The sequence below is a fragment of the Entelurus aequoreus genome, linkage group LG20 (genome assembly GCF_033978785.1).
Source record: "Entelurus aequoreus isolate RoL-2023_Sb linkage group LG20, RoL_Eaeq_v1.1, whole genome shotgun sequence".
NCBI lineage: Eukaryota > Metazoa > Chordata > Actinopteri > Syngnathiformes > Syngnathidae > Entelurus > Entelurus aequoreus.
The window spans coordinates 26,568,338-26,593,337 of NC_084750.1; the positions used below are offsets into that span (position 1 = coordinate 26,568,338).

General features: G+C 43.1%; 3 protein-coding genes across 3 annotated transcripts in view; all 3 read right to left on the reverse strand.

The window, feature by feature from the left end:
* The window catches only part of bnipl (BCL2 interacting protein like), a 6,114-nt gene extending 648 nt beyond the window's left edge, over positions 1 to 5,466 (reverse strand). The window contains exons 1-10 of the mRNA XM_062029835.1: positions 5,429 to 5,466; positions 5,257 to 5,328; positions 1,594 to 1,649; positions 1,302 to 1,511; positions 1,030 to 1,233; positions 836 to 938; positions 641 to 772; positions 486 to 572; positions 321 to 419; positions 1 to 250 (exon numbers count right to left, since the gene is read on the reverse strand). The exon at positions 1 to 250 is cut by the window's left edge and continues 648 nt beyond it. Of these exons, the coding sequence (XP_061885819.1) occupies positions 226 to 250; positions 321 to 419; positions 486 to 572; positions 641 to 772; positions 836 to 938; positions 1,030 to 1,233; positions 1,302 to 1,511; positions 1,594 to 1,649; positions 5,257 to 5,328; positions 5,429 to 5,442 (1,002 nt within the window). The 5' untranslated portion in view covers positions 5,443 to 5,466 and the 3' untranslated portion in view covers positions 1 to 225. The remainder of the gene's footprint in view (positions 251 to 320; positions 420 to 485; positions 573 to 640; positions 773 to 835; positions 939 to 1,029; positions 1,234 to 1,301; positions 1,512 to 1,593; positions 1,650 to 5,256; positions 5,329 to 5,428) is intronic.
* Positions 5,467 to 5,685: 219 nt separating this feature from the next.
* prune (prune exopolyphosphatase) lies at positions 5,686 to 11,529 on the reverse strand. Its single transcript, XM_062028879.1, has 9 exons — positions 11,122 to 11,529; positions 10,058 to 10,165; positions 9,785 to 9,987; positions 9,545 to 9,729; positions 9,309 to 9,467; positions 9,153 to 9,244; positions 6,257 to 6,415; positions 6,089 to 6,179; positions 5,686 to 6,025 (listed from the first exon to the last, which is right to left on the reverse strand). The coding sequence occupies exons 1-9, from the start codon at positions 11,158 to 11,160 to the stop codon at positions 5,823 to 5,825; spliced, it is 1,239 nt and encodes a 412-aa protein (XP_061884863.1). The 5' UTR covers positions 11,161 to 11,529; the 3' UTR covers positions 5,686 to 5,822.
* A 763-nt stretch (positions 11,530 to 12,292) lies between these two features.
* The window catches only part of myo1eb (myosin IEb), a 26,604-nt gene continuing 13,896 nt past the window's right edge, over positions 12,293 to 25,000 (reverse strand). Inside the window, exons 16-27 of the mRNA XM_062029837.1 lie at positions 24,930 to 25,000; positions 24,642 to 24,847; positions 24,425 to 24,569; positions 24,221 to 24,335; positions 23,145 to 23,314; positions 22,934 to 23,079; positions 22,526 to 22,672; positions 19,901 to 20,058; positions 19,757 to 19,831; positions 19,505 to 19,688; positions 12,615 to 12,790; positions 12,293 to 12,547 (exon numbers count right to left, since the gene is read on the reverse strand). The exon at positions 24,930 to 25,000 is cut by the window's right edge and continues 11 nt beyond it. Coding sequence (XP_061885821.1) covers positions 12,471 to 12,547; positions 12,615 to 12,790; positions 19,505 to 19,688; positions 19,757 to 19,831; positions 19,901 to 20,058; positions 22,526 to 22,672; positions 22,934 to 23,079; positions 23,145 to 23,314; positions 24,221 to 24,335; positions 24,425 to 24,569; positions 24,642 to 24,847; positions 24,930 to 25,000 — 1,670 coding nt within the window. The 3' untranslated portion in view covers positions 12,293 to 12,470. The remainder of the gene's footprint in view (positions 12,548 to 12,614; positions 12,791 to 19,504; positions 19,689 to 19,756; positions 19,832 to 19,900; positions 20,059 to 22,525; positions 22,673 to 22,933; positions 23,080 to 23,144; positions 23,315 to 24,220; positions 24,336 to 24,424; positions 24,570 to 24,641; positions 24,848 to 24,929) is intronic.

The following is a 25,000-nucleotide window of genomic DNA, read 5'->3' on the forward strand; positions in this document are numbered from 1 at the left end:
GTCCCTGAAATCTTTAGTCACTGGAACCTAATCCCTGGAATATTTGTTTCCGGGACATTTGGTCCCTGGAACCTAAAGTTCCAGGAACTTAAAAATCCTGCAACTTTTGGTGGAAAAAAAACGGGCCTATTGTTTCTTTCTTCACTCCCCCCCAAACCGGTCACGTCCTGTCACTGTGGAATCACTGGTCTCCAGGAAGTGTCCAGGCCGTGGGCGTGACTCTCGTCATCTGTTTAACTGCTGGTCAAACCTGCGACAGGAAGTAAAATTAGCTGAAGTTCCCAAACCAGAAAGTGAAGTCAATAAACAGGAAGCGTTACTGAGCGATGGCGTCCGGGATCATCAGTCGGTCTGTGGGGATGACGTGGGAGAGCTGGTCAAGATTTTGGATGAAACGAATCTTCTTGCTGAACTTGTCACTGCGGAACACAGGTCAAAGGTCAACGGGGGTTTGGGCGCCGGCCGCGTTGCTACGGTGACCTCACCTGATGAAAGGCTTGACCACAGTGAGCAGGGCTTTGAAGTACCAGCTGGGATGCACCACCAGTAGCCCCTTGAGGTCCTTCTTCAACCTGAAGATGGGCGACAAAGGCGGTGGGTGGCGTTGTCACGGAAACCGGTCGGCGAGAAACCAACGCACCTCCTGTCGATGGAGGTGTAGCACTGGCGCAGCCATCGGATGGACGGGAACTTGTTTCTGGGCGCCATCGCGCACAGGAAGACCAGCACGTAGTTCTCGGACACCATCAGGTCCAAGGTGCCCACCATGTACCTGGCGGCGTACACACGCTCGGTCACAAGCGCCGGGCCGCGGTTCCGGGGATCTCGGGCTCACCTGAACAGGTGCTCCATCACGTAGTCGTAGTCGTCAACCGTGTTTTCTGGAAGGTAGCACGACGTGAAGAGGATGATGGCGTTCATCCCGTCTCCATAGTAACCTGGTAGAGCATCAAGGCACGGTGACATTTAGCTTCTGAATGTGTTGGTGGTGGTGGTGGGGGGTGGGGGGGGGGGTGCGTGACCTCTGACCTCCGTGTGAAAGCACCTGGAGGTACGGCTCCAGGACGCTCATGTTGACGTTGTATTCCTGGCCGGACGGGCAGAACTTCCTCCAGCGGCGCCCTTCGCCGTCCACCTGGTCCAGGTCCATCAGGCCCGTGCCGCTCGGCTCCCCCTGGCCCCAGGCCGCGCCCCTCGCCCTCGCCCCCTCCCTCTTCGTCCGAGGGAATTCGTCTGGGTCAAAGGTCACAGGTCAGCTGGAGATCGTGAAACGCCCGCCCGTGTTCGCGCGTCCATCTCACCCTCCCAGTCCAGGTCGTGCGCGCCGTCAGGCTCCGCCTCGCTGTCGGACGGCGTCTCCAGCGCTTCCAGGTTGATGTCGAGCGACAGCGTGGACGAGAGCGCCGCGGCCGAGACGCCGTCGGGACTTTGCTCGTGAGAGTCGGCGTGGCTCAGCGTCAGGCTGAGAGTCGGAGCTGCCAGACGTTTCTTGGCTCCGCCCCCACCTGAGACTGTGTAGAGGGAGGGGGCGGGGCCACCATCACCATAGAATTTTGACAAAGTTCAAAGACTGCAAGAAGAAAAAACAATCACCTCCTGGTGGACCCACGTCTTCCTCATCAAGTCTTCCAGAATCCCCTGGAGGAGGTCTGCGTACACACACACACACACACACACACACACACACACACACACACACACACACACACACACACGATATATATACACAACACAACTCACACAAACTCGCAAGCTATGTAACTAAGTAGTGTAACTAAGTAGTGCAACTAAGTAGTGTATATGTCTTGCGTGTATGGAAAACTTGACAATAATCTTTGAAGTCTTTGAAGAAAGCAGTGTAATTAAGTAGTGTAACCAAGCATTGTAACTAAAGAGTGTAACTAAGTAGTGTAACTAAGCAGCGTGACTAAGCTGTGTGGCTAGGTAGTGCAACCAAGCAATGTAACTAAGTATTGAAAAGTAAGTACTGTAACTAGGCATTGTAAGTAAGCATTGTAACTAAGTAGTGTTACTAAGTAGTGTAACCTAGCATTGTAACTAAGTAGTGTTACTAAGTAGTGTAACCAAGCATTGTAACTAAGTAGTGTAACTAAGTAGTGTATATGTCTTGCGTGTATGGAAAACTTGACAATAATCTTTGAAGTCTTTGAAGAAAGCAGTGTAATTAAGTAGTGTAACCAAGCATTGTAACTAAAGAGTGTAACTAAGTAGTGTAACTAAGCAGCGTGACTAAGCTGTGTGGCTAGGTAGTGCAACCAAGCAATGTAACTAAGTATTGAAAAGTAAGTACTGTAACTAGGTATTGTAAGTAAGCATTGTAACTAAGTAGTGTTACTAAGTAGTGTAACCTAGCATTGTAACTAAGTAGTGTTACTAAGCATTGTAACTAAGTAGTGCAACTAAGTAGTGAAAGGTAAGCAGTGCAACTAAGTATTGTAAGTACTGTAGTTTTACAATAATCTTTGAAGTCTTTGAAGAAAGCAGTGTAACTAAGTAGTGTGACAAGCTGTGTAACTAAGTAGTGTAACTAAGTAGTGAAAAGTAAGAAGCGCAACTAAGTATTGTAAGTACTGTAGTTTTACAATAATCTTTGAAGTCTTTGACGAAAGCAGTGTAACTAAGTAGTGTGACAAGCTGTGTAACTAAGTAGTGTAACTAAGTAGTGAAAAGTAAGAAGCGCAACTAAGTATTGTAAGTACTGTAGTTTTACAATAATCTTTGAAGTCTTTGACGAAAGCAGTGTAACTAAGTAGTGTGACAAGCTGTGTAACTAAGTAGTGTAACTACGCGGTGTAACAAGCTGTGTAACTAAGTAGTTTAACCAAGCATTGCAACTAAGCAAAGTAACTAAGTAGTGAAAAAAAGTAGTGTTACTTAGTAGTATAAGTAAGTAGTGTAACTAAGCTGTGTGAGTAAGTAGTGTATCCAAGCATTGTAACGAAGTAGTGTGACAAGTTGTGTAACTAAGTAATGTAACAAAGTATTGTAACTAAGAAAGTAGTGTTACTAAGTAGTATAAGTAAGTAGTGTAACTAAACATCGTAACTAAGTAGTGTAACCAAGTAGTGACAAGCAGTGTAACTAAGCAATGTGAGTAAATAGTGTAACCAAGTAGTGTAACTAAGCGGTGTAAATAGTTAGTCTGAGTAATCAGTGTAACTAAGCAGTGTTATTGAGTAGTGTAAATAAGTAATGAAAAGTAAGCATTCAAACTAGGTAGTGAAAAGTAAGCGGTGTAATTAGGTAATCTAAGTAAGTTGTAATTTAGTATTGTAATTAGGTAATCCGAGTAAGTACTAGTGTAACTTAATATTGTAAGTAAGTCATCTGAGTAGTGTAACTAAGTAGTGTATGTAGTAGTGTAAGTAAGTAATCTAAGTAGTGTATCTAAGCATAGTAATTAAGTAGTGTAACTATGTATTGTAATTGAGTAATCTGAGTAATTAGTGTAATTAAGTCATCTAAGTAAGTAGTGTAACTGTAGTGTAAATAAGTTATCCAAGTATGTAGGGTAACTAAGCAGTGTATTTAGGTCATCTAAGTAATGTAACTAAGCACTGTAATTAAGTAGTCTTAAGTAGTGTAACTAATTATTGTAATTAAGCAATCTAACTAAGTAGTGTAACTAAGCAGTGTAATTAAGTAATCTAAGTAAGCAGCGTAACTAAGCAATCTAAGTAATGTAACTAAGCAGCGTAATTAAGTAATCTAAGTAAGCACTGTAACTAAGTAATCTAAGTAGTGTGACTAAGCAGTTTAAAGAAGTAATCCAAGTAAGCAGTGTATTTAAGTAGTGTAACTAAACCGCGTAATTGAGTAATATAAGTAAGCAGTGTAACTAAGTAATCTAAGTAAGTATTGTAACTAAGAAGTGTAATTAAGTAATCTAAGTAAGCAGTGTAATTAGGTAATCCAAGTAAGCAGTGTAACTAAGCAGTGTAATTAAGTAATCTAAGTAAGTAGTGTATCCAAGCATTGTAATTAAGTAGTGTAACTATGTATTGTAATTGAGTAATCTGAGTAATTAGTGTAATTAAGTAATCTAAGTAAGTAGTGTAACTGTAGTGTAAATAAGTTATCCAAGTATGTAGGGTAACTAAGCAGTGTATTTAGATCATCTAAGTAATGTAACTAAGCACTGTAATTAAGTAGTCCAAGTAGTGTAACTAATTAGTGTAATTGCGCAATCTAACTAAGTAGTGTAACTAAGCAGTGTAATTAAGTAATCTAAGTAAGCAGCGTAACTAAGCAATCTAAGTAATGTAACTAAGCAGCGTAATTAAGTAATCTAAGTAAGCACTGTAACTAAGTAATCTAAGTAGTGTGACTAAGCAGTGTAAAGAAGTAATCCAAGTAAGCAGTGTATTTAAGTAGTGTAACTAAAATGCGTAATTGAGTAATATAAGTAAGCAGTGTAACTAAGTTATCTAAGTAAGTAGTGTAACTAAGAAGTGTATAATTAAGTAATCTAAGTAAGCAGTGTAATTAGGTAATCCAAGTAAGCAATGTAACTAAGCAGTGTAATTAAGTAATCTAAGTAAGTAGTGTATCCAAGCATTGTAATTAAGTACTGTAACTATGTATTGTAATTGAGTAATCTGAGTAATTAAGTCATCAAAGTAAGTTGTGTAACTGTAGTGTAAATAAGTTATCCAAGTATGTAGGGTAACTAAGCAGTGTATTTAGATCATCTAAGTAATGTAACTAAGCACTTTAATTAAGTAGTCTAAGTAGTGTAACTAATTATTGTAATCAAGCAATCTAACTAAGTAGTGTAACTAAGCAGCGTAATTAAGTAATCTAAGTAAGCAGTATAACTAAGCAATCTAAGTAGTGTAACTAAGCAGCGTAATTAAGTAATCTAAGTAAACAGTGTAACTAAGTAAGTAGTGTAACTAAGCAGTGTAAATAAGTAATCCAAGTAAGCAGTGTATTTAAGTAGTGTAACTAAACCGTGTAATTGAGTAATCTAAGTAAGCAGTGTAACTAAGTAATCTAAGTAGTGTAACTAAGAAGTGTAATTAAGTAATCTAAGTAAGCAGTGTAATTAGGTAAATAAAGTAAGCAGTGTAACTAAGCAGTGTAACTAAGTAATCTAAGTAGTGTAACTCAGCAGTATCATTAAGTAATCCAAGTAAGCAGTGTAACTAAGCAGTGTTATGAAGTAATGTAACTAAGCATAATGTAGACATGTGCTGTGTAGACAGGTTGTGTAGCACTTGCGTTGTTGCGTACCTGGGGAAGTTGTCACCTTCTTGTCGCAGCTCCAAGTTGACGATGTCATCGTTGTTGTCATGAAGCGATGTCCTGTGACCACACACACAACATCAACAGTGTGCAAGAAAGGTCAGACACACACACACACACACACACACACACACACACACACACACACACATACACGTACTTGTCAGTGTTCATGATGTTAGAGATGATTCCGACGAGTATGCGACCGTGTGTGTGTGTGTTTCCTGTTGCCGTGTGTGTGGACAGGTTTGTCTGCATTACAGAGGACGGCTGCTCTCTGATTGGTCCAAACTCACCTCCTCCATGACTTGTCAAGGTTTGTGTTTGTGTTAAAGGGCGAGAGGTGAGCAGGAGCCTACCCCAGCTGCCGCTAGAAGACAGTGTAAGAACCCACACAAGCAGCACCTTTGAAGTCGTCCATAGATTTAATCTCTAATCATCGCTGACATATTTGAGGTGAAAAGTCAAATATTGTCACATTTTATTCTTGATGGAATGACAAATGTGGACTTGAATTCCAGCAGAGGACAAATGTTTTTAGGACGACGGACAGGTCAAGACCCTCCTCTGTCGGCCATCTTGCTGAACTTCTCCTCCAGAGCACTCTCGCTGATGGAGGGCAGGCCGTGGTCCAGAGGGCAGCCGTCCACCAGGCTGTTTGTGGGCGTGGGCGGCACCCGAGACTCCTCGTCTTCGCGCGCCCTCAGGAAGTCTTTAACGAGGGGTAGCAGCTTCTTGCGGGACGCCAAGGCGTTTCCTTGGGGACACAAAAGCGGTGTGAGCGAGAAAGCGGGTCACAGCGCGGCCGGCGCCGCGTTACCTTGGTGATACGCCGTGATGCGAGGATGAGGGCTGCTGATTGGACAGAGGTCGAGGGCGGGGTTTCCCGTCTGCTCCAGGTACTGGCACACCTGGAAGGAAGCGCAGGGGGCGGGGGGGGGTTGTCGTGACGCGGCAGGTGGAGTAATTGCCATGGTTACAGCTGTACCTGTTCCCTGTAGGGGGTGCTGTGGCTGAAGAGGGCGAGTTCTCTGATTGGCTCGTTGCCCTCGGTGAAGGAGATGCTCATCATGACGAGCAGCTCAAAACCAAACTTGTGACAGAATTGTGAGAGCTCCGCCTCCAGCTCCGCCCTTTGCAAGAACACCTGACAAACACACTTTTTAGCAACCAGGTGAGTGTCATCACATCACATCACATCGTGTATATACTACACCTCAAATCACCTGACATGTAAACTGTGTATATGTACATAATTTATCCATTTTTTAAACATAACTTCTTATATACATGTTACAGGTTATATATATTTTATTATTGAATGTATCAAATGTGATGATTATTTAATGGACCACAATGGAAACAAGCCTTTTGGCTTTTTGTGCCATCCATTTGCCTTTTTAAAGCTACATGGATTCAATTCTTTAAGATGTCAATAAACTTCTCAATCAAGCAATCAAAAGCCGCGTATACAGAAGTATGGTCAACTCGGTTTCGAAGCTGGTAGCAAACATGGCGCCCCGTAGTCACATGAGGGGCTTTTGACCAATCAATTAGGAGATCATCTGGCCATATTCTCTCTGGTAGCAAACATGGCGCCCTGTAGTCACACGAGGGGCTTTTGACCAATCGCCATACTCTCTCTGGTAGCAAACATGGCGCCCTGTAGTCACATGGGGGCTTTGGCGCCCTGTAGTCACATGAGGGGCTTTTGACCAATCGCCATACTCTCTCTGGTAGCAAATATGGCGCCCTGTAGTCACACGAGGGGCTTTTAACCATTCGCCATACTCACTCTGGTAGCAAACATGGCGCCCAGCAGTCACATGAGAGGCTTTTGACCAATCGGCATACTCTCTCTGGTCGCAAACATGGCGCCCCGTAGTCACATGAGGGGCTTTTGACCAATCAATTAGGAGATCATCTGGCCATATTCTCTCTGGTAGCAAACATGGCGCCCCGTAGTCACATGAGGGGCTTTTGACCAATCAATTAGGAGATCATCTGGCCATATTCTCTCTGGTAGCAAACATGGCGCCCCATAGTCACATGAGGGGCTTTTGACCAATCGCCATACTCTCTCTGGTAGCAAACATGGCGCCCTGTAGTCACATGGGGGCTTTGGCGCCCTGTAGTCACATGAGGGGCTTTTGACCAATCGCCATACTCTCTCTGGTAGCAAATATGGCGCCCTGTAGTCACACGAGGGGCTTTTAACCATTCGCCATACTCACTCTAGTAGCAAACATGGCGCCCAGCAGTCACATGAGAGGCTTTTGACCAATCGGCATACTCTCTCTGGTAGCAAACATGGCGCCCCGTAGTCACATGAGGGGCTTTTGACCAATCAATTAGGAGATCGTCTGGCCATACTCACTCTGGTAGCAAACATGGCGCCCAGCAGTCACATGAGAGGCTTTTGACCAATCGGCATACTCTCTCTGGTAGCAAACATGGCGCCCCGTAGTCACATGAGGGGCTTTTGACCAATCAATTAGGAGATCGTCTGGCCATACTCTCTCTGGTAGCAAACATGGCGCCCCGTAGTCACATGAGGGGCTTTTGCCCAATCAATTAAGAGATCATCTGTCCATACTCTCTCTGGTAGCAAACATGGCGCCCCGTAGTCACATAAGGGGCTTTTGACCAATCAATTAGGAGATCGTCTGGCCATACTCGCTCTGGTAGCAAACATGGCGCCCCATAGTCACATGAGGGGCTTTTGATCAATCAATTAGGAGATCATCTGGCCATACTCTCTCTAGTAGCAAACATGGCACCCTGTAGTCACATGAGGGGGTTTTGCCCAATCAATTAGGAGATCGTCTGACCATACTCTCTCTGGTAGCAAACATGGCGCCCTGTAATCACATGAGGGGTTTTTGCCCAATCAATTAGGAGATCGTCTGACCATACTCTCTCTGGTAGCAAACATGGCGCCCTGTAGTCACATGAGCGGCTTTTGACCAATCAATTGGGAGATCGTCTGGTCATACTCTCTCTGGTAGCAAACGTGGCGCCCTGTAGTCACATGAGGGGCTTTTGACCAATCAACTATAGCAAACATGGCGCCCTGTAGTCACATGAGGGTCTTTTGACCAATCAATTAGGAGATCCTCTGGCCATACTCTCTCTGGTAGCAAACATGGCGCCCTGTAGTCACATGAGGGGCTTTTGACCAACAATTAGGAGATCGTCTGGCCAAAATCTCTCTGATTGGTCCAAAGCTCCTCATGTTACTACAGGATGCCAACTCTGAAACCAAGTTGTCCATACACTCCGGAGAGAGTACGGACAACTCATTTTCAAAGTTGGCTTCAAAATGGCGCTGAGTGGTCACGTTCGGGCCTTTGGACCAATCATTTAGGAAATCATCTGGCCATACTCTCTCTGATTGGTCAAAACGTGACTACTCTGAGCCATTTGAGGCCAACTCCGAAACCAAGTTGTCCATACACTCCGTACACGGCTCTGCATCACACCAGAGACGTGTACGGAGAGAGTATGGACAACTCGGTTTTAAAGTTGGCCTCAAAATGGCGCCGAGTGGTCACATGAGGGGCTTTGGACCAATCATTTAGGAAACCCTCTGGCCATACTCTCTCTGATTGGTCAAAACGTGACTACTCGGAGCCATTTTGAGGCCAACTTTAAAACCGAGTTGTTCGTAGTCTCTCCATACATGGCTCTGCAACACACTAGAGCCGTGCATGGAGAGAGAATGGCGAACTCGGTTCCAAAGCAGGTAGAAAACAAGGCGCCCTGGCCATTCTCTCGGATTGTTCAAAATCCCCTCACGTGACTACAGTACACCATGTTTGGTACTAACTAGTTGGCCATACTCTCTCTGTACTCGGCTCTGCATGACACGTGTCAGTACTGACCTCTAGTGGCAGGTAGAGGACCGACACGGCGAGAGAGAAACTTCCAGAGAGACTCTTCATGTCCTTCAACAACATTTGTTCCGTGTTGAGACCTGAAGACCACGACGTCGTTAGCGTCGACTTCACAAAACATCACCTTGTCGTCGGCGGCCTCACCTGACACGTCAAACTTGGCGCTGTGCAGAGCCTTGAAGAGAGCGCTCCGTGGTGGCATGGAGGGGAATCGCGCCTCCAACGCCGCCGCGTACTGACTGTCTTTGGGCGTCACCTTGCCCGCCGCCGGCGCCATGTTGACGCAGTCTGTCAGGATCGTAGCTAAAGCAACAAACCGGCGCTCGTCAAGCACATTGCCGCACTCGGGGAATGTGGGAGGGGCCTATCGGGGTGGCTACCGTAGAGAAGCTCGGCGAGCTGCCGGTCGAGGATCTCCGGAGCTTTCTGGATGAGGCGTTCTGTCACTAAGGTTGCGCAGGAGCCCACCATCTCCACGGTGACGGGGCAGGAGGGGCGGGGCTCTCTCTCCAGCAGGTGATGGTCTATCACCTCCACCACCGCCCCCTCCAGGTCACTGTCTGAACTGGAGACGCAAAAGAGGCTGCTCAACCTCCTAATCCACTTCATCTACAGTTTACCTGGGAAGGATGTTGTGGTCCACCAAGGTGAGGAGGAGCCGCCCAGCTCTCCGGAGAGCTCCCAAGTCCAGCTGGTCCCGGAAGAGCAAGAGGTCCGGAGACAATCCGGCCTGAGTCAGCAAGAACACATTGTCCGGACGAAGAACCAGGTCGGCCTGGCAGATGTTGAGCAGCGGGACGCTGAGCGTCTCGCCCCCGCCCGTCTGTTAAGAGATGCCGTGCGGGCGTTACAGGGACGAGTGGGCGCTGATGGCTGATCGGACGGCGCCTCACCTTGGACAGGAAGTAGGCATACGCGAGGGTTGACACCATGGAATCCAGGTCACAGGCCTCGTTTCCCAGAACCACATGGAACTCCTGTCCCGATGCATCCGTGTTTGCCTTGAAGAATAAGAGCAGAACGCAAATTATCCATAGGGAAGGTTTGCTGTTTACTATTAGTTCCGGTTTTGTGCTCTTATTTTGTTACATCTGTTTCCTATCTGTCAAGCTCTTTTTAAATGAGAAAAATAAACAGATCAACTTCTATATCTTGTATAAAATTGTTCTTTAAATCTTCTAATTGGTACTTTGTGGCACCACTTGCTGCTAGCTGGCAACTAGAGCCTAACATTAAAAACCTAACATGAATAAAATAAAGTGTATTTATTATTAAAGTTTTAATTTTAAACCTGGTACAATGAGTGACTTTTTAAATCCAAACAAAGTAGTTTAAAAACCTAACATGAATAAAATTAAATGTAATTAATATTAAAGTTTTAATTTTAAACCTGGTACAATGAGTGACTTTTTTAAAATCCAAACAAAGTAGTTTAAAAACCTAACATGAATAAAATAAATTGTAATTATCATTAAAGTTTTAATTTTAAACCTGGTACAATGAGTGACTTTTTAAATCCAAACAAAAGTAGTTTAAAAACCTAACATGAATAAAATAAATTGTAATTATTATTAAAGTTTTAATTTTAAACCTGGTACAATGAGTGACTTTTTAAATCCAAACAAAGTAGTTTAAAAACCCAACATGAATAAAATAAATTGTAATTATTATTAAAGTTTTAATTCTAAACCTGGTACAATGAGTGACTTTTTAAAATCCAAACAAAGTACTTTCCCTATCTGTGGCAACAAAAGAATGATAAAGCAAGATTTGAAGTTTCCCTGACACACGCAGACATCTTGCCACTTACTTTAGTTGACGCATCACTGACATCTAGTGGCAAATATGAGTAGTACACATTTCTGCTCGAACAACGACACTTTTCTTTTTGAGAGATCACAAGGGTGTGTGTTTATGCGTGCGCGTGTGTCTGCGTGTGCGTGTGCGTGTATTTTACCTTGACTGCTGCGTGGCAACTCGACAGAAACTCCTCCATGCTCGCTAACCCTGCTAGCTGCTAAGTGCTAGCTGCTAAGTGCTAGCTGCAAAGCCGTTGACGGTTCCGGTCAAGTGAGCAGTGCGCGCGTGCGTGTGTGTGTGTGTGTGTGTGAAAGGTCACGTTGCCTTCACGGACCAGTCAGTGTAAGATTTGGTCATTGAATTTTCGTTCTCTTTTTTTTTGGTGCCGAAGAGCACTAACTACATTTAAAAAAACAAAAACGATTTGATTTTCATTTTATATTTCATATAACGACAAATCCCCACTGGAAATATGTGACGTAGCGTTATGTAATTGTATGCATGTTCGAAATAGACTAATATACTACCAGTAAACAAAAACAGACCCAAACGGATGTTTGTTCATTTGCAGTCACCGGAAATTTTAAATTTCAAAGTAAAAGCGGGGATATTTACTTCGGTCCCCGTGTGACTGTTGTGACTCCGACTAAAAATGCATTAGGAACCCTACATGAATTTTTTTTTAAACATGGCACAACAAGGAAATACATCCACAACAAACTTCAACGCACATAAAACAGAAACTGAAAAACGGACCAAAGCATATGTTTGTTTTTTAAAAATGTAATTTTGTTTATAGATTATATGCAATCTGTTGTTGTGTTCCCTAAATTGTCATAAAAAAATACAATCATGTGTGCATACGGACTGTATCCCTGCAGACTGTATTGATATATATTGATATATAATGTAGGAACCAGAAATATTAATAACAGAAAAAAACAACCCTCGGACTATTTGAAACACAATTTCACGTGGACATGTAAGCTTCTTGTCAAGTGTATGTGTTAGTGTCGCTTTGCACCTTTAAATGCTATTTTTGAGGCCATATACATATAGGCTATGATTAGGTAGATGGGACAGGCCCCTTTAAGCTGCATGCCGGCCATCTTGGTCAGGGCTCCTTTGCCATTAGTCAAAATAAATCATAACTTGCTTATTTGTGAATCAATTTTTTACGAGTTTACCTTATTCAAAATGTAAAAATATGTGCTAATAGTATACAAAAATCTAAATAAAAAATATAGTAAAAAAAAAAAAAAGTGTATAATACTTTAATAGCGGAACAGTTATATCTTGTAGCAGAACTTCATGAACACAAAATCATGTCAGATTGTAAGAAATTATTTTATTACACTGAGGTGAATTTTGTTTTGACATTTTCAGTCACATTTCAAAAGTAGAGAATGAAGAAATGAACAATCAACACTAAAGTGGCTTTCAGCACGTCAATAGCCTCCTGGTTCCAGCGGAGCAAAGCAAAGGAGAGATGACTTCTGACCTTTGCTAGATCCTCTCCACGTAGTTCCCGGGGAACATCCCCTCCCGACCGCGCAGGCGTCCAAACCACCATCCGGACGGATCTGTGGAACCGCCCCACTAGTTAGCGCCAACACCGTTTGAGTCGCAGCCGCAGAGGGCGGACGTTACCTTCGGTCAGTATCTCGATGACGTCGTCGGCGTTGAAGCTTAGTTCGTCCGTGTCCTGGGCGTCGTAGGCGAACAAGGCGCGGCACTGCGGGGTCCGGGGCTTGGGCTTGGGAGCTGGTTTGGGTCGGCCCGCGCCAGGGACCGGCTTCACCTCCTTGGAGCGCCGCCGCTGCAGTCTGCGGGCCGACAGCTTTGTTAGACGTGACCAATGGCCTCAGCTTTCGTTTGACAATTTCGCGTTCTGTCTGCAACCTTGTCAGTTGCACCCTGGAGGTGATTTGAGGCACTACAAGACCCCGATTTGTGCTGTGAGGGTGCTTCTCAAAAATATAAGGTTCTGGATCATAATTTATCCCAAAGTAATTGTTGTTGGCTCACACAAAGTCTGCTTGATTAGCATTGTTGTTGATGGGGAAAGGGTCTGTGGCTCCTCCTCTATCTCCCAGGTCACGTGACTGGCTTGCTCATTAACTCTCAAAATGGCTCGGGAATCTCCGTGTGATTGATACTATTTTGATCATATTCATTTATCAGCAAACTTTGGAAGTTTTTTGGTGTCATCATAAATCATATATATATAATAATAGCTTCAATATTGAGGCCACTCTACTGCTACTTCAAGGGATATAATTAGGGATGATACTCGAAACTCGAAACCGGTTTTCCCGGTTGTTCGATAAGAAAATAACCGAGTCCTCGGACTCGAATCCCTTTTTGAGAACCGGTACCCGTTATCGAGACCACTATAGTAAAGAAAAAGAGTTGGTTCTTTATTCGAACCCCTCGGAACGAATCCCGTCCCGACAAGAAATGCTCCGTGTGACATCACAAGAAATCAGTCACGTAGCTCAGTCATTAGGCGCAGATAGCGAAAGCAGGAAAAAAATGGACGGGAAAAAGTGCTCCAAGGTGTAATAAAGTTCAAAACAAAAGGTATAATCCAATGAATAACTTTACTGAGAGATTTGAGCAGGGTACAAACACATGAAGAACACTTCTACGACCCACCGGAAACATAGCAACCAGGCTAGCAACGCACCTCCTTTACGGCAGCTGTCGCAACGTTCTTATAGCAACCGCAGCACATACATGTATGACATGATCTCCCTTTTTCAACTTTTGTTTTTCTTTCCTTGTAAACAAAACAAAATCACACTGTATATGTGTTGTCTGTCTATTTATAAATAATGCAGACGAGGCGTGTGGGCTGAGTTCTTGACGTTTACTTTCACGGGTGACGACATGCAACAACACTTTTTGGGGCTACCGCGCATGCTCGTCACTCCCGTTGCATGCTGGGTAGTGTAGTTGTTATATTCCCTAGCTCATAACATCTTTCCCCCTATAAAGAAATAATGTTAACTCAATAAAGTGTATTTCTTTTTTTAGCTTTAACTTTTCATTTTTTAGCATTGTATCCACATTTGCAAACAACTTTTCCCTTCATAGAATTTTCTTTCAATAAAGAAATAAAGTGCAAAAATGTCAAAGCATCATAAACAGTTATGTCAAATAGCAGCAGAATTGCACTTTTTGGAGAGCTGTATTATTTCCAGTTTTGTGCCCAAGGGACTGATTTTATTCAACACTAGTATTATTTATACACATATAGTGATCACAGAGACAGGTTGTTTTTGTGTTACCTTATATATTTGTTTTTCTGAAAAATCCCACTTAATATACTTTGGGTAACAACAGTCAATATTTATTTGTTTTATTTTTTTAGGGGGGAAACAGTCAATATTTATTTATTTTTTAGATTAAATTGTTTTCTTATATAATAAAAGTGAGCTTTTGTTAAACCAAATATTGTGTGTTTTTTTCCATATACAACAACCTATCTGGACTCGATAAGAGAATCGATAAGGAATCGGTTCGATAAGAGGATTCGATAATAGACTCAAACTCGATAATTTCTTATCAAACATCATCCCTAGATATAATACATTTCAGACCTCAACTTTGGAACGATTTCAATCTTTAAAGAGTTTTAAATCACGTTTTAAAACATATTTTTACCCATTTGCTGCTAAACCAGCATGAAAGTTGCATGAGCTTTTAATTTCTCTATGTATTTTTTTTCATCTTTGTTTTCTTTTTCATTTAAATGTTCTTCTTACACAAGACTGCTTTTAAATGTGTACTCAAACTACTGTGCGGAACTTTGTGAACGTTTTATGTTTTTTTAATGGTGCTATGTCAATGAAGTGGATTGGATTGGATTTTTACGCGAAAATTCTGGCGACCGAGCTGACAGTTTTTACGTAAAATCTACAGACCTTTTTAAAAATTCCACTATTGTAAATAGAAGGACAGTACCAATGTTATTTTTTACGCTAAATGTGTGGTTACTGAGCTGCCAGTTGTTACGCAAAATCTACTGACTATTTAATTTAAAGTTTATCCATCCATCGATTTTCCTCCGCTTATCCGGGGTTGGGTTGCGGGGGCAGCAGCCTAAGCAGAGAAGCCAAGACTTTTCTCTCCCCAGCCACTTCGTCCGGCTCCTCCTGGTGTGTGCTTACGGGTGCGTAAGCACAAACAACAATCTGGACCTGCCCCCAACCCGAAGGCGGAGGGAAGCTACCCTCTCGTCTACTGGGTTAAAGTCCAACATACAGGCTTTGAGGCCAGGGGGCAACAAGAATTGCCACCACAGCCCGTCGCCTCTCACTGCGTGCAACGCCAGCGTGGAAGAGAGTCCAGCCCCTCTCGATTGAACTGGTTCCAAAGCCCTTGCTGTGCATCGAAGTAAGTCCGACTATATCTAGCCGGAACTTCTCCACCTCGCGTGCCAGCTCAAGCTCCTTAACCCCCACCCAGGTGAGGTTCCACGTCCCAAGAGCTAGCTTATGTAGCCGAGGATCGGACCCCCAAGTGCCCTGCCTTCGGCTGCCGCCCAGCTCACACTGCACCCGACCTCTATGGCCCCTCCTATGAGTGGTGAGCCCATTGGATGGGGGACCCACGTTGCCTCCTCTACCACGATAAGGTGGCAGCTCAGAAAGGAGTTTAATTTAAAGTGCATTACTTTAAATATAATTTTTTTTTACCTCTGTCATTTTTATGGTAGTTTTTTTTATACCATAAAATCGTTTTTATAGTTCATTACTGTAACTAGCAAAACTTTACCACTGTTATATTTACAGTAAAATACTGGTGACTGAGCTGACGGTTTCTACATAAAATCTACGCTCGTTTTTACAGCGCATTAATGGAAATGGAAAACCTGAACCACCTTTATTTTTACGGAAAAATTCTGGTGACTGAGCTGCCTTTTTTTTGCCGTAAAATCTACAGTCATTGTTTTTACGGTGTATTACTGTAAATAGAAAAACTGCACCATTGTTATTTTTATTGTAAAATTCTGGCAACTGAGCTGCCCGTGTTTACCATAAAATATACAGGTGTAGCTTTTACTGTCCTTTACTGTCAATTTAAAAAATTATACTACTGATTTTTTTCCGCTCAAATTCTGGCACCTGAGCTGTCAGATTTTACGTAAAATCTACAGACTTAAAAACAAAACAAGTGCATTACTTCAGACAAACAAGAACGGTACCACTGTTATTTTAATAGTAATATAATGCCGGCCAAGCTGACAGTTTTTTGTTTTTTTTCCACCATAAATTAATCAAAAGTCATTTTTATAGGGCATTACTTCAAATGGAAAAACTGAACCATTGTTATTTTTACGGTAAAATTCTGGTGACTGAGCTGCCTTTTTTTTTTTTTTACTGTAAAATCTACGATCATTGTTTTTACGCTGCACTACTATAAATGGAAAAAACAATACCACTGTTATTTTTACAGCAAAATTCTTGTGACTGAGCAACAAGTTTTACCTAAAATCTACAGACTTAAAAAGTGCATTACTGTAAATAGAAAAACTTTACCAATGTCATTCTTACTGTAACATGTTGGCGTTTGAGCTGCCTTTTTTTTACCATAAAGTAAAGTTTTTAGAGTGTATTACTGTAAATGGAAATCTGGACCATGTAAAATCTACTGACTTTGTTTTAAAGCGCATTACTTTAAATAGAAAAAACATTGCCACTGTTATTTTTATGTTATTTTTATGCTGTTAATATATATATATATATATATTTTTTTTTTAACCATACATTTTTTATAGTGCATTATTGTAACTAGCAAAACTGTACCACTGTTATATTTTCGCAAAAATTCTGGCGACTGAGCTGCCAGTTTTTACGTAAAATCTGCCGACTTTTTAAAAAGTGGATTACTGTAAACAGAAAAACCCTACCACTGTTATATTTACTGTAAAATTATGGTCCCTGAGCCGCCGGTTTTTGCCATAAAATCTATGCTCGTTGTTTTTACAGTGCATTACTGTAAATGAAAAAACGCTACCACTGAGCTGCCAGTTTTTGCATAGTTATTTTTTATTAAAGTGCATTACTTTGAATCGATCCTTGTTAAATTAATTTTTGTCAGACTACAACATGACGAAGCGAATGTAGGGCTTGGCTTTAAAGGCCTACCGAAATGAATTTTTTTTATTTAAACGGGGATAGCAGATCTATTCTATGTGTCATACTTGATCATTTCGCGATATTGCCATATTTTTGCTGAAAGGATTTAGTATAGAACAACGACGATAAAGATTGCAACTTTTGGTATCTGATAAAAAAAAGGCTTGCCCCAACCGGAAGTAGCGTGACGTAGTCAGTTGAACATATATGCAAAGTTCCCTATTGTTTACAATGATGGCCGCATGAAGTGAGAGAGATTCGGACCGAGAAAGCGACAATTTCCCCATTAATTTGAGCGAGGATGAAAGATTTGTGGATGAGTAAAGTGCAAGTGAAGGACTGGTGGGGAGTTGAAGCTATTCAGATAGGGAAGATGCTGTGAGAGCCGGGGGTGACCTGATATTCAGCTGGGAATGACTACAACAGTAAATAAACACAAGACATATATATACTCTATTAGCCACAACACAACCAGGCTTATATTTAATATGCCACAAATTAATCCTGCATAAAAACACCTGCGTGTTTGTTATGCTAGCTCCTAGCTCCTCTGCTAGCTCCTAGCTCCATAGAACACGCCAATACAATTCAAACACCTGATCAACACACACAATCACTCAGCCCAAAAGACCGTTCACCTAACCCAAGGTTCATAAAGCTTATATATTTTTAAAAAGTTACGTACGTGACGCGCACATACGGTCAAGCTATCAAATGTTTAGCAGCCAAGGCTGCATACTCACGGTACCTGATATTCAGCTGGGAATGACTACAACAGTAAATAAACACAAGACATATATATACTCTATTAGCCACAACACAACCAGGCTTATATTTAATATGCCACAAATTAATCCTGCATAAAAACACCTGCGTGTTTGTTATGCTAGCTCCTAGCTCCTATGCTAGCTCCTAGCTCCGTAGAAGACGCCAATACAATTCAAACACCTGATCAACACACACAATCACTCAGCCCAAAAGACTGTTCACCTAACCCAAGGTTCATAAAGCTTATATATTTTTAAAAAGTTACGTACGTGACGCGCACGGTCAAGCTATCAAATGTTTAGCAGCCAAGGCTGCATACTCACGGTACCTGGTATTCAGCTGGGAATGACTAAAACAGTAAATAAACACAAGACATATATTTACTCTATTAGCCACAACACAACCAGGCTTATATTTAATATGCCACAAATTAATCTTGCATAAAAACACCTGCGTGTTTGTTATGCTAGCTCCTAGCTCCTATGCTAGCTCCTAGCTCCATAGAACACGCCAATACAATTCAAACACCTGATCAACACACACAATCACTCAGCCCAAAAGACCGTTCACCTAACCCAAGGTTCATAAAGCTTATATATTTTAAAAAAGTTACGTACATACGCAAAAAAAAGTTGCGCACATACGGTCAAGCGATCAAATGTTTAGAAGCCAAAGCTGCATACTCACAGTAGCACGTCTGCGTCTTTGTCATCCAAATCAAAGTAATCCTGGTAAGAGTCTGTGTTGTCCCAGTTCTCTACAGGCGTCTGTGTATCGAAGTCAAAAGTCCTCCTGGTTAGAGTCTCTGTTATCCGAGTTCTTCCATCTTGACTGCATCTTTCGGGAATGTAAACAAAGAAGCGCCGGCTGTGTACTGTTGTTGCTGACTACGTTCGAAAAATACGTCCATTTCGCACCGACAACTTTCTTCTTTGCTTGCTCAGCTTCCTTCTCCATAATGCAATGAACATGATTGCAACAGATTCACGAACACAGATGTCCAGAATACTGTGGAATTATGAAATGAAAACAGAGCTTTTTCGTATTGGCTTCAATGTGGAAGGCATACCCGTGTTCCCCGGTCTACGTCACGCGCATACGTCACGCGCATACGTCATCCTCAGAGGCGTTTCGAACCGGAAGTTTAGCGGCAAATTTAAAATGTCACTTTATAAGTTAACCCGGCCGTATTGGCATGTGTTATAATGTTAAGATTTCATCATTGATATATAAACTATCAGACTGCGTGGTCTGTAGTAGTGGGTTTCAGTAGGCCTTTAATTCGCCGTTGTGTTGTTTTCTTTAACGTTAATAAGGATACGACATTATGCAGAGGTGTACTTGTAACAATTTCAACTGACACTATTAGTAGTTGCGGTGCGGAGCGTGAAATATTTTCTACTTCCTAGGGGATGTAACAGAAAATAGTTGAGACGCACTACTAAATTTTTATTTTTATGTTGATATCATGCCGACGGGCTATTTTTTGGCTTTGTTACCATAAAATGTACAGTCATTACCCTAACTGGAAAAAACTGTATACATTATACTGAGCTGCCAGTTTTTTAAACATTTTTACAGGTGATTTTGCCGTTAGCATGGGTACTTCAGGCTGAGAGTTCTCACCCTGCGGCGCCCTGTTCTGGGACGCCCATGAAGCCCATGTCCACGTGCCGAGAGTCCTTGCTCTCGGTTCTGTGCTGGCTCTGGAGGCGGGGTAGACTTGGCTGCTCCATGCTGGACTGCTGCCTTGTCAAGGAGCGTCTGGAGGATCCTCCTTGGCTTGTCACCGGGCCTGGGTGGCGATGACCTGGGGAAACCACGGATCACACCATCGGGGTATTGTTATCGACTGTGTGTGTGTGTGTGTGTCCATACCCAGGTCGTTGTGGTTGCTTGGTGGAGCTCCAGTCTTCCTGCAGAGACTCTTGCGGTTGTCCCTCCTGGTGGGTCCTGGAACCAGCAGGGAGTCAGGGGAAACTCTCAGGCTAAGGTGTACTCACCAGGCCGCTCAGAGCTTACGCGAGTTTTTGGGCAGACCCGTTCCAATGGAGACGTGCAGAACCTTCGAGCTGGGTTTCAGCACTGCCTCGTCCCCCTGGCCCACCTGGAACTGGATCTGTCTGGACCCTGACGAGCTGAACGGACCCCAGCCGCCCTTCTTCACTTTGAACTCCAGGCTGAAAGAACGGAATGAAAAGCGATTCGAGGGTGTTGTTGAGGAGAAAGTTTGCAGATAGTGTCACGTTACAAAACATCTGCGGATTGGAATCATTGTAAGAAAACTTGTCGTTCCCTCACTTTCTTTGGACACAACACATGTGACAAGAGTAGAACATGCCTGGTCCAATCCTCCCTATGTTCCACCAGGGCTTAGACCCCCAATGATATCAACATATCTACATAAACAAAAAAAATATATGTATATATATATATATATATATTATTATGCATTGTTCCCGTCACAAATACACTATTTTATTACACTTCAACCAACCAGGCACACCATAGTCAATCAAGGTAGCCCGACACAGGTGAGTCAATCAAGGTAACCACACAAAGCCGAGTGACTTAAGGTAATTACACTCAGGTGAGAGACTCAAGGTAACCAGACACAGGTAACTAAATCGAAGTAACTAGACAAAGGTGAGTGATGGAAGGTAACCATACACAGGTGAGTGACTCAAAGTAACTGGACACAGGTGAGTAAATCAAGTTGTGTAAATTGAGGTAACCAGCGAAGGTGAGTAAATGAAGGTGATCAGACACAGGTAGATGAATTAAGGTAACCAGACACAGTGTAGCACATCGAGGTAATCCGACACAGGTGAGTGCATCAAGGTAAACAAACACAGTTGAGTTAAATTCAACGTAACCAGACACAGGTGACTAAATCGAGGTAACCAACTACACAGGTGACTAAATCGAGGTAACCAGACACAGGTGAATAAATCAAGGTAACCACACACAGGTGACTAAATCCAGGTAACCAGACACAAACTGGTATGTCAGACTTAGCCTTTTCTTGGTTTAAATCCTATCTTACTGACAGGATGCAGTGTGTCTCCCGTAACAATGTGACCTCGGAGTGTGCTAGGTTATGTGAGGAGTTCCACAGGGTTCGGTTCTTGGCCCTGCGTCCTTTAGCATCTACATGCTGCCGCTAGGTGACATCATACGCAAATACGGTGTTAGCTTTCACTGTTATGCTGATGACACCCAACTCTACATACAACCTAAAGCTGACCAACATGCCAGATTGTAGCCAGCTGGAGGCGTGTCTTAATGAAATTAAACAATGGATGTCCAGCAACTTTTTGCAACTTAACGCTAAGACAACGGATTTGTTTATTATTGGTCCTGCCAGACACCGACACCTATTTAATAAAACCACCTTAACATTTGACAATGAAACAATTACACAAAGCGACTCTGTAAAGAATCTGGGTATTATCTTGACCCAACTCTCTCATTTGAGTCACACATTAAGAGTGTTACTAAAACGGCCATCTTTCATCTCCTTAATATCGCTCAAATTTTATCGCTCCCATTTTGTCCACCACTATGCTGAAATCATTATTCATGTGTTCCTTAAGTCTCGTCTCGATTACTCTAACATATTATTTTTGTGTGTCCCTATGTCAAGCATTTAAAAGATTACAGTTGGTACAAAATGCGACTGCTAGACTTTTGACAAGACCAAGAAAGTTTGATCATATTACGCCTATACTGTACATACTTTATATACCTATACATATACTGGCTCACCTGCACTGGCTTCCTGTGCACTTAAGATGTGACTTTAAGGTTTTACTACTTACGTATAAAATACTAAACGGTCTAGCTCCATCCTATCTTGCTGATTGTATTGTACCATATGTCCTGGCGTTCAAAGAACTCTGGCTTATTAGTGATTCCCAGAGCCCAAAAAAAGTCTGCGGGCTATAGAGCGTTTTCTATTCAGACTCCAGTACTCTGGAATGCCCTACCGGTAACAGTTAGAGATGCTACCTCAGTAGAAGCATTTAAGTCCCATCTTAAAACTAATTTGTATACCCCAGCCTTTAAATAAACCCCCTTTTTAGACCAGTAGATCTGTCGTCTCTTTTCTGCTCTGCCTCCCTCTACTGCGTGGAGAGGTTATCAGGTGACCATGGATCAGCCTCCACGGAGGAGGCACTAGCTGTTCCAAGAGGATCCCCTGCTGGCCTCCAATGGACTGGTCTTTCACATTATGAAGTCGAGACCCGGGATGGACCATTCCTTATGCATCAGTCGGGGATATCTCAGAGCCCCGACTAGTCTACATGCAAGAGGATCCCCTGCTGGCCCCACTATGGACTGGACTTTCACATTGTTAACCGTATCCACTCGGGGGGATACATCTGTGGTCCCTTCCAAGGTTTTCTCGCTGTTTCCATTGGGTTGAGTTTTTTCTTGCCCTGATTTGGGATTTGAGCCGAGCATGTCGCTGTGGCTTGTGCAGCCCTTTGAGACATTTGTGATTAAGGACTATATAAGTAAACTTTGATTGATAATTGATTGACAAGTGAGTACATCAAGATAACCAGAGACAGGTGAGTAAATTAAGGTAACTCGACACAGGTAAATGAACCAAAGAGTGACAAAGAATGTTGGAGTACTTACAGGTTGTTGAACTTGAGCGGAAGATTCCTCTGAGTTTTCTCTTGATGACGTTTGATTAGCAGACTGAGGAATTCGGTCTTGAAGACACTTTGGAGAACGCTGTCATATTCCTCTTGATGGATGATGAAGATGTCGTCCTGGAGTGTGCTACAGGTGCACACAAGCAAGCACGAAAATCTTCAAAACAAATTTACAATAACAAATATTCTGTTTTTAGAACCCTTGCCAGACTTGGTTTAGGTGCCTATCTTCCGATTTGGTTCAGTTTCAGGTTTTGTAGTGGTTCTTTTCTAGTTCTGCCAATTTATGTTTATTCTACTTTTAGTTGTGAGTCATGTCTAGTACTACCACTTCAAGTCTGGTTTTAGTTGCCAGCCTGAAGTTCTGATTTTAAGGCTGGACCTGTACCTCAAGGAAACTGATTGTATACTGTTGAGTTCCATCTTCCTCTTGAGAACCTCCTGAATTTGACCTTTGTCTGGTCCCTGCTTCACCTTCTCTCGACCAATCAGGTACAAGAACTTGGGGGACAGGATGAGATCGCGCTTGACCGTCTGGTGAAGACAAACAGATGAAAATGGAAGTGTTCTGGAGCCAAAACGGTTTCATCGGTTCTCACCCTGAACCTGCGATCAAATTTCACCACCGTGTCGGCAAAGTCAATCCTTTCTCTGCGGCCGACAAATTGACGGATCTCCGGGTGAATGTCGGTGCCGATGTAGTCTCCCACAAAGTTCCTGTTCAGGCTGTTCTTGCGGCGCTCCTTCTTGTTCAGCAGGATGTCGGACGCTGGAGGAAAAAGTGGTATCTGAGAAGCATACTTGCCAACCCTCCCGTTTTTAGCGGGAGAATCCCGGTATTCAGCGCCTCTCCCGACAACCTCCCGGCAGAGATTTTCTCCCGACAAACTCCCGGTATTCAGCCGGAGCTGGAGGCCACGCCCCCTCCAGCTCAATGCGGACCTGAGACTGAGTGGGGACAGCCTGTTCTCACGTCTGCTTTCCCACAATATAAACAGCTTGCCTGCCCAATGACGTCATAACATCTAGGGCTTTTAGAGAGTAGAGTGCACAACTGCGCACACAACAAGGAGACGAAGCAGAAGAACGAGGAAATTACAGACATGGCGATGCCGTCGACGAGCAAGATGAAGAAATACGCTTGCAAGTTCCAAAACGAATGGAAAAGAGAATTTCAGTTCATCCAGGACAGTTCGAAGGGGAAGGTGTATGTTGCCTGTAAATTTTGTAGAACAGACTTCTCCATTGAACACGGTGGCCGAAATGATATACTCATCATGAACGGAGAAGTTAAACAGGACAATACTGCCATCTAACGGATAGCCACCGGAACACTGAAATTCAAGTATTTCTTTTATTTATATGTAAATAAAAAAAAAAAAAATAAAAAAATAAAAAATAAAAAAAAAAAATATATATATATATATATATATATATATATATATATATATATATATATATATATATATATATAGCTAGAATTCACTGAAAGTCAAGTATTTCATACATATATGTATATGAAATATATATGAAATACTCGAGTTGGTGAATTCTAGCTGTAAATAACCACGCCCCCCGCCCCCTACCCCCCACCTCCCGATATTGGAGGTCTCAAGGTTGGCAAGTATGCTGAGAAGGTCTAAGACCAACTCGGCAAGGGGCGATGAGGACTCACCTTCCTCCCTCATCTTGACGTACTTGCGGACGGCAACATGTTTGCGCCACGCCTTCTGGATGACTCGGGCGTAACCATTGTACTTCCTCTCCCTCATCTCCTCCAACAGGAAGAGCTGCAGGGAAGAAGAAAGACTCAACACCAAACGTTTACTCTGCATTTGATTCACATCTCAAACTGGACTTCCCAGACACGTCTTCATACCGATTCCGGAGCTTTGATGAAGACTTTTTTCTTTCCCAGCTGGAATTGGTCCTGGTCCATGTTGACGGAGCTGAGAAGGTGAAGGACACCCTGGCGCTCCTCACCTTTCCAGGCAGGCCAGCTCTCCCTGGTGAGGATGGCGTACCTGAGTGGCGAATCGTTAGATGTCAATCGGTAATTCGACCCTCTACCGGCCCTCGCTCGATTCGGCTCTGACCTTTGCAGGAACTTATTGAAAACGCGGCGGTATGCGTATCCCGCTCGGCGGACCCGGATGTTCTCCCGGAGGCCTAGGTACTCCACCTGGTGATGGACTCGGTTCTCCTCCCAGTCGTGTGGACGTTTGGTCTCGTTGGGTTTAATGCAGCGGATGTAGTGAGGCGTACACTTCATCAGGGTCTTGACCAGAGTGTTGGCTTGTTTCTGACCAGGGAAGAGGATGAGAAAGTCACCTGGTAATGAGGTCCCCCAGTGAATAACTTCTGCCCGTTGGTCACACGCTCACCTTGATCTTGCTGCTGGCCGTGGAGGGACGTCCCCTCTTCTCGGCCTCCAGGTTCTCAGGAAACAGCGCTC

Excerpts from the sequence above, each read along its gene's own strand:
- prune (XM_062028879.1), bottom strand. The coding sequence starts at position 11,160 with ATGGAGGAGTTTCTGTCGAGTTGCCACGCAGCAGTCAAG. Across the intron at positions 9,468-9,544 it reads GCTCGCCGAGCTTCTCTACG|CTACGATCCTGACAGACTGC; the intron begins GTAGCCACCCCG and ends TTGTTGCTTTAG. Across the intron at positions 9,245-9,308 it reads CGCCAAGTTTGACGTGTCAG|GTCTCAACACGGAACAAATG; the intron begins GTGAGGCCGCCG and ends CGTGGTCTTCAG.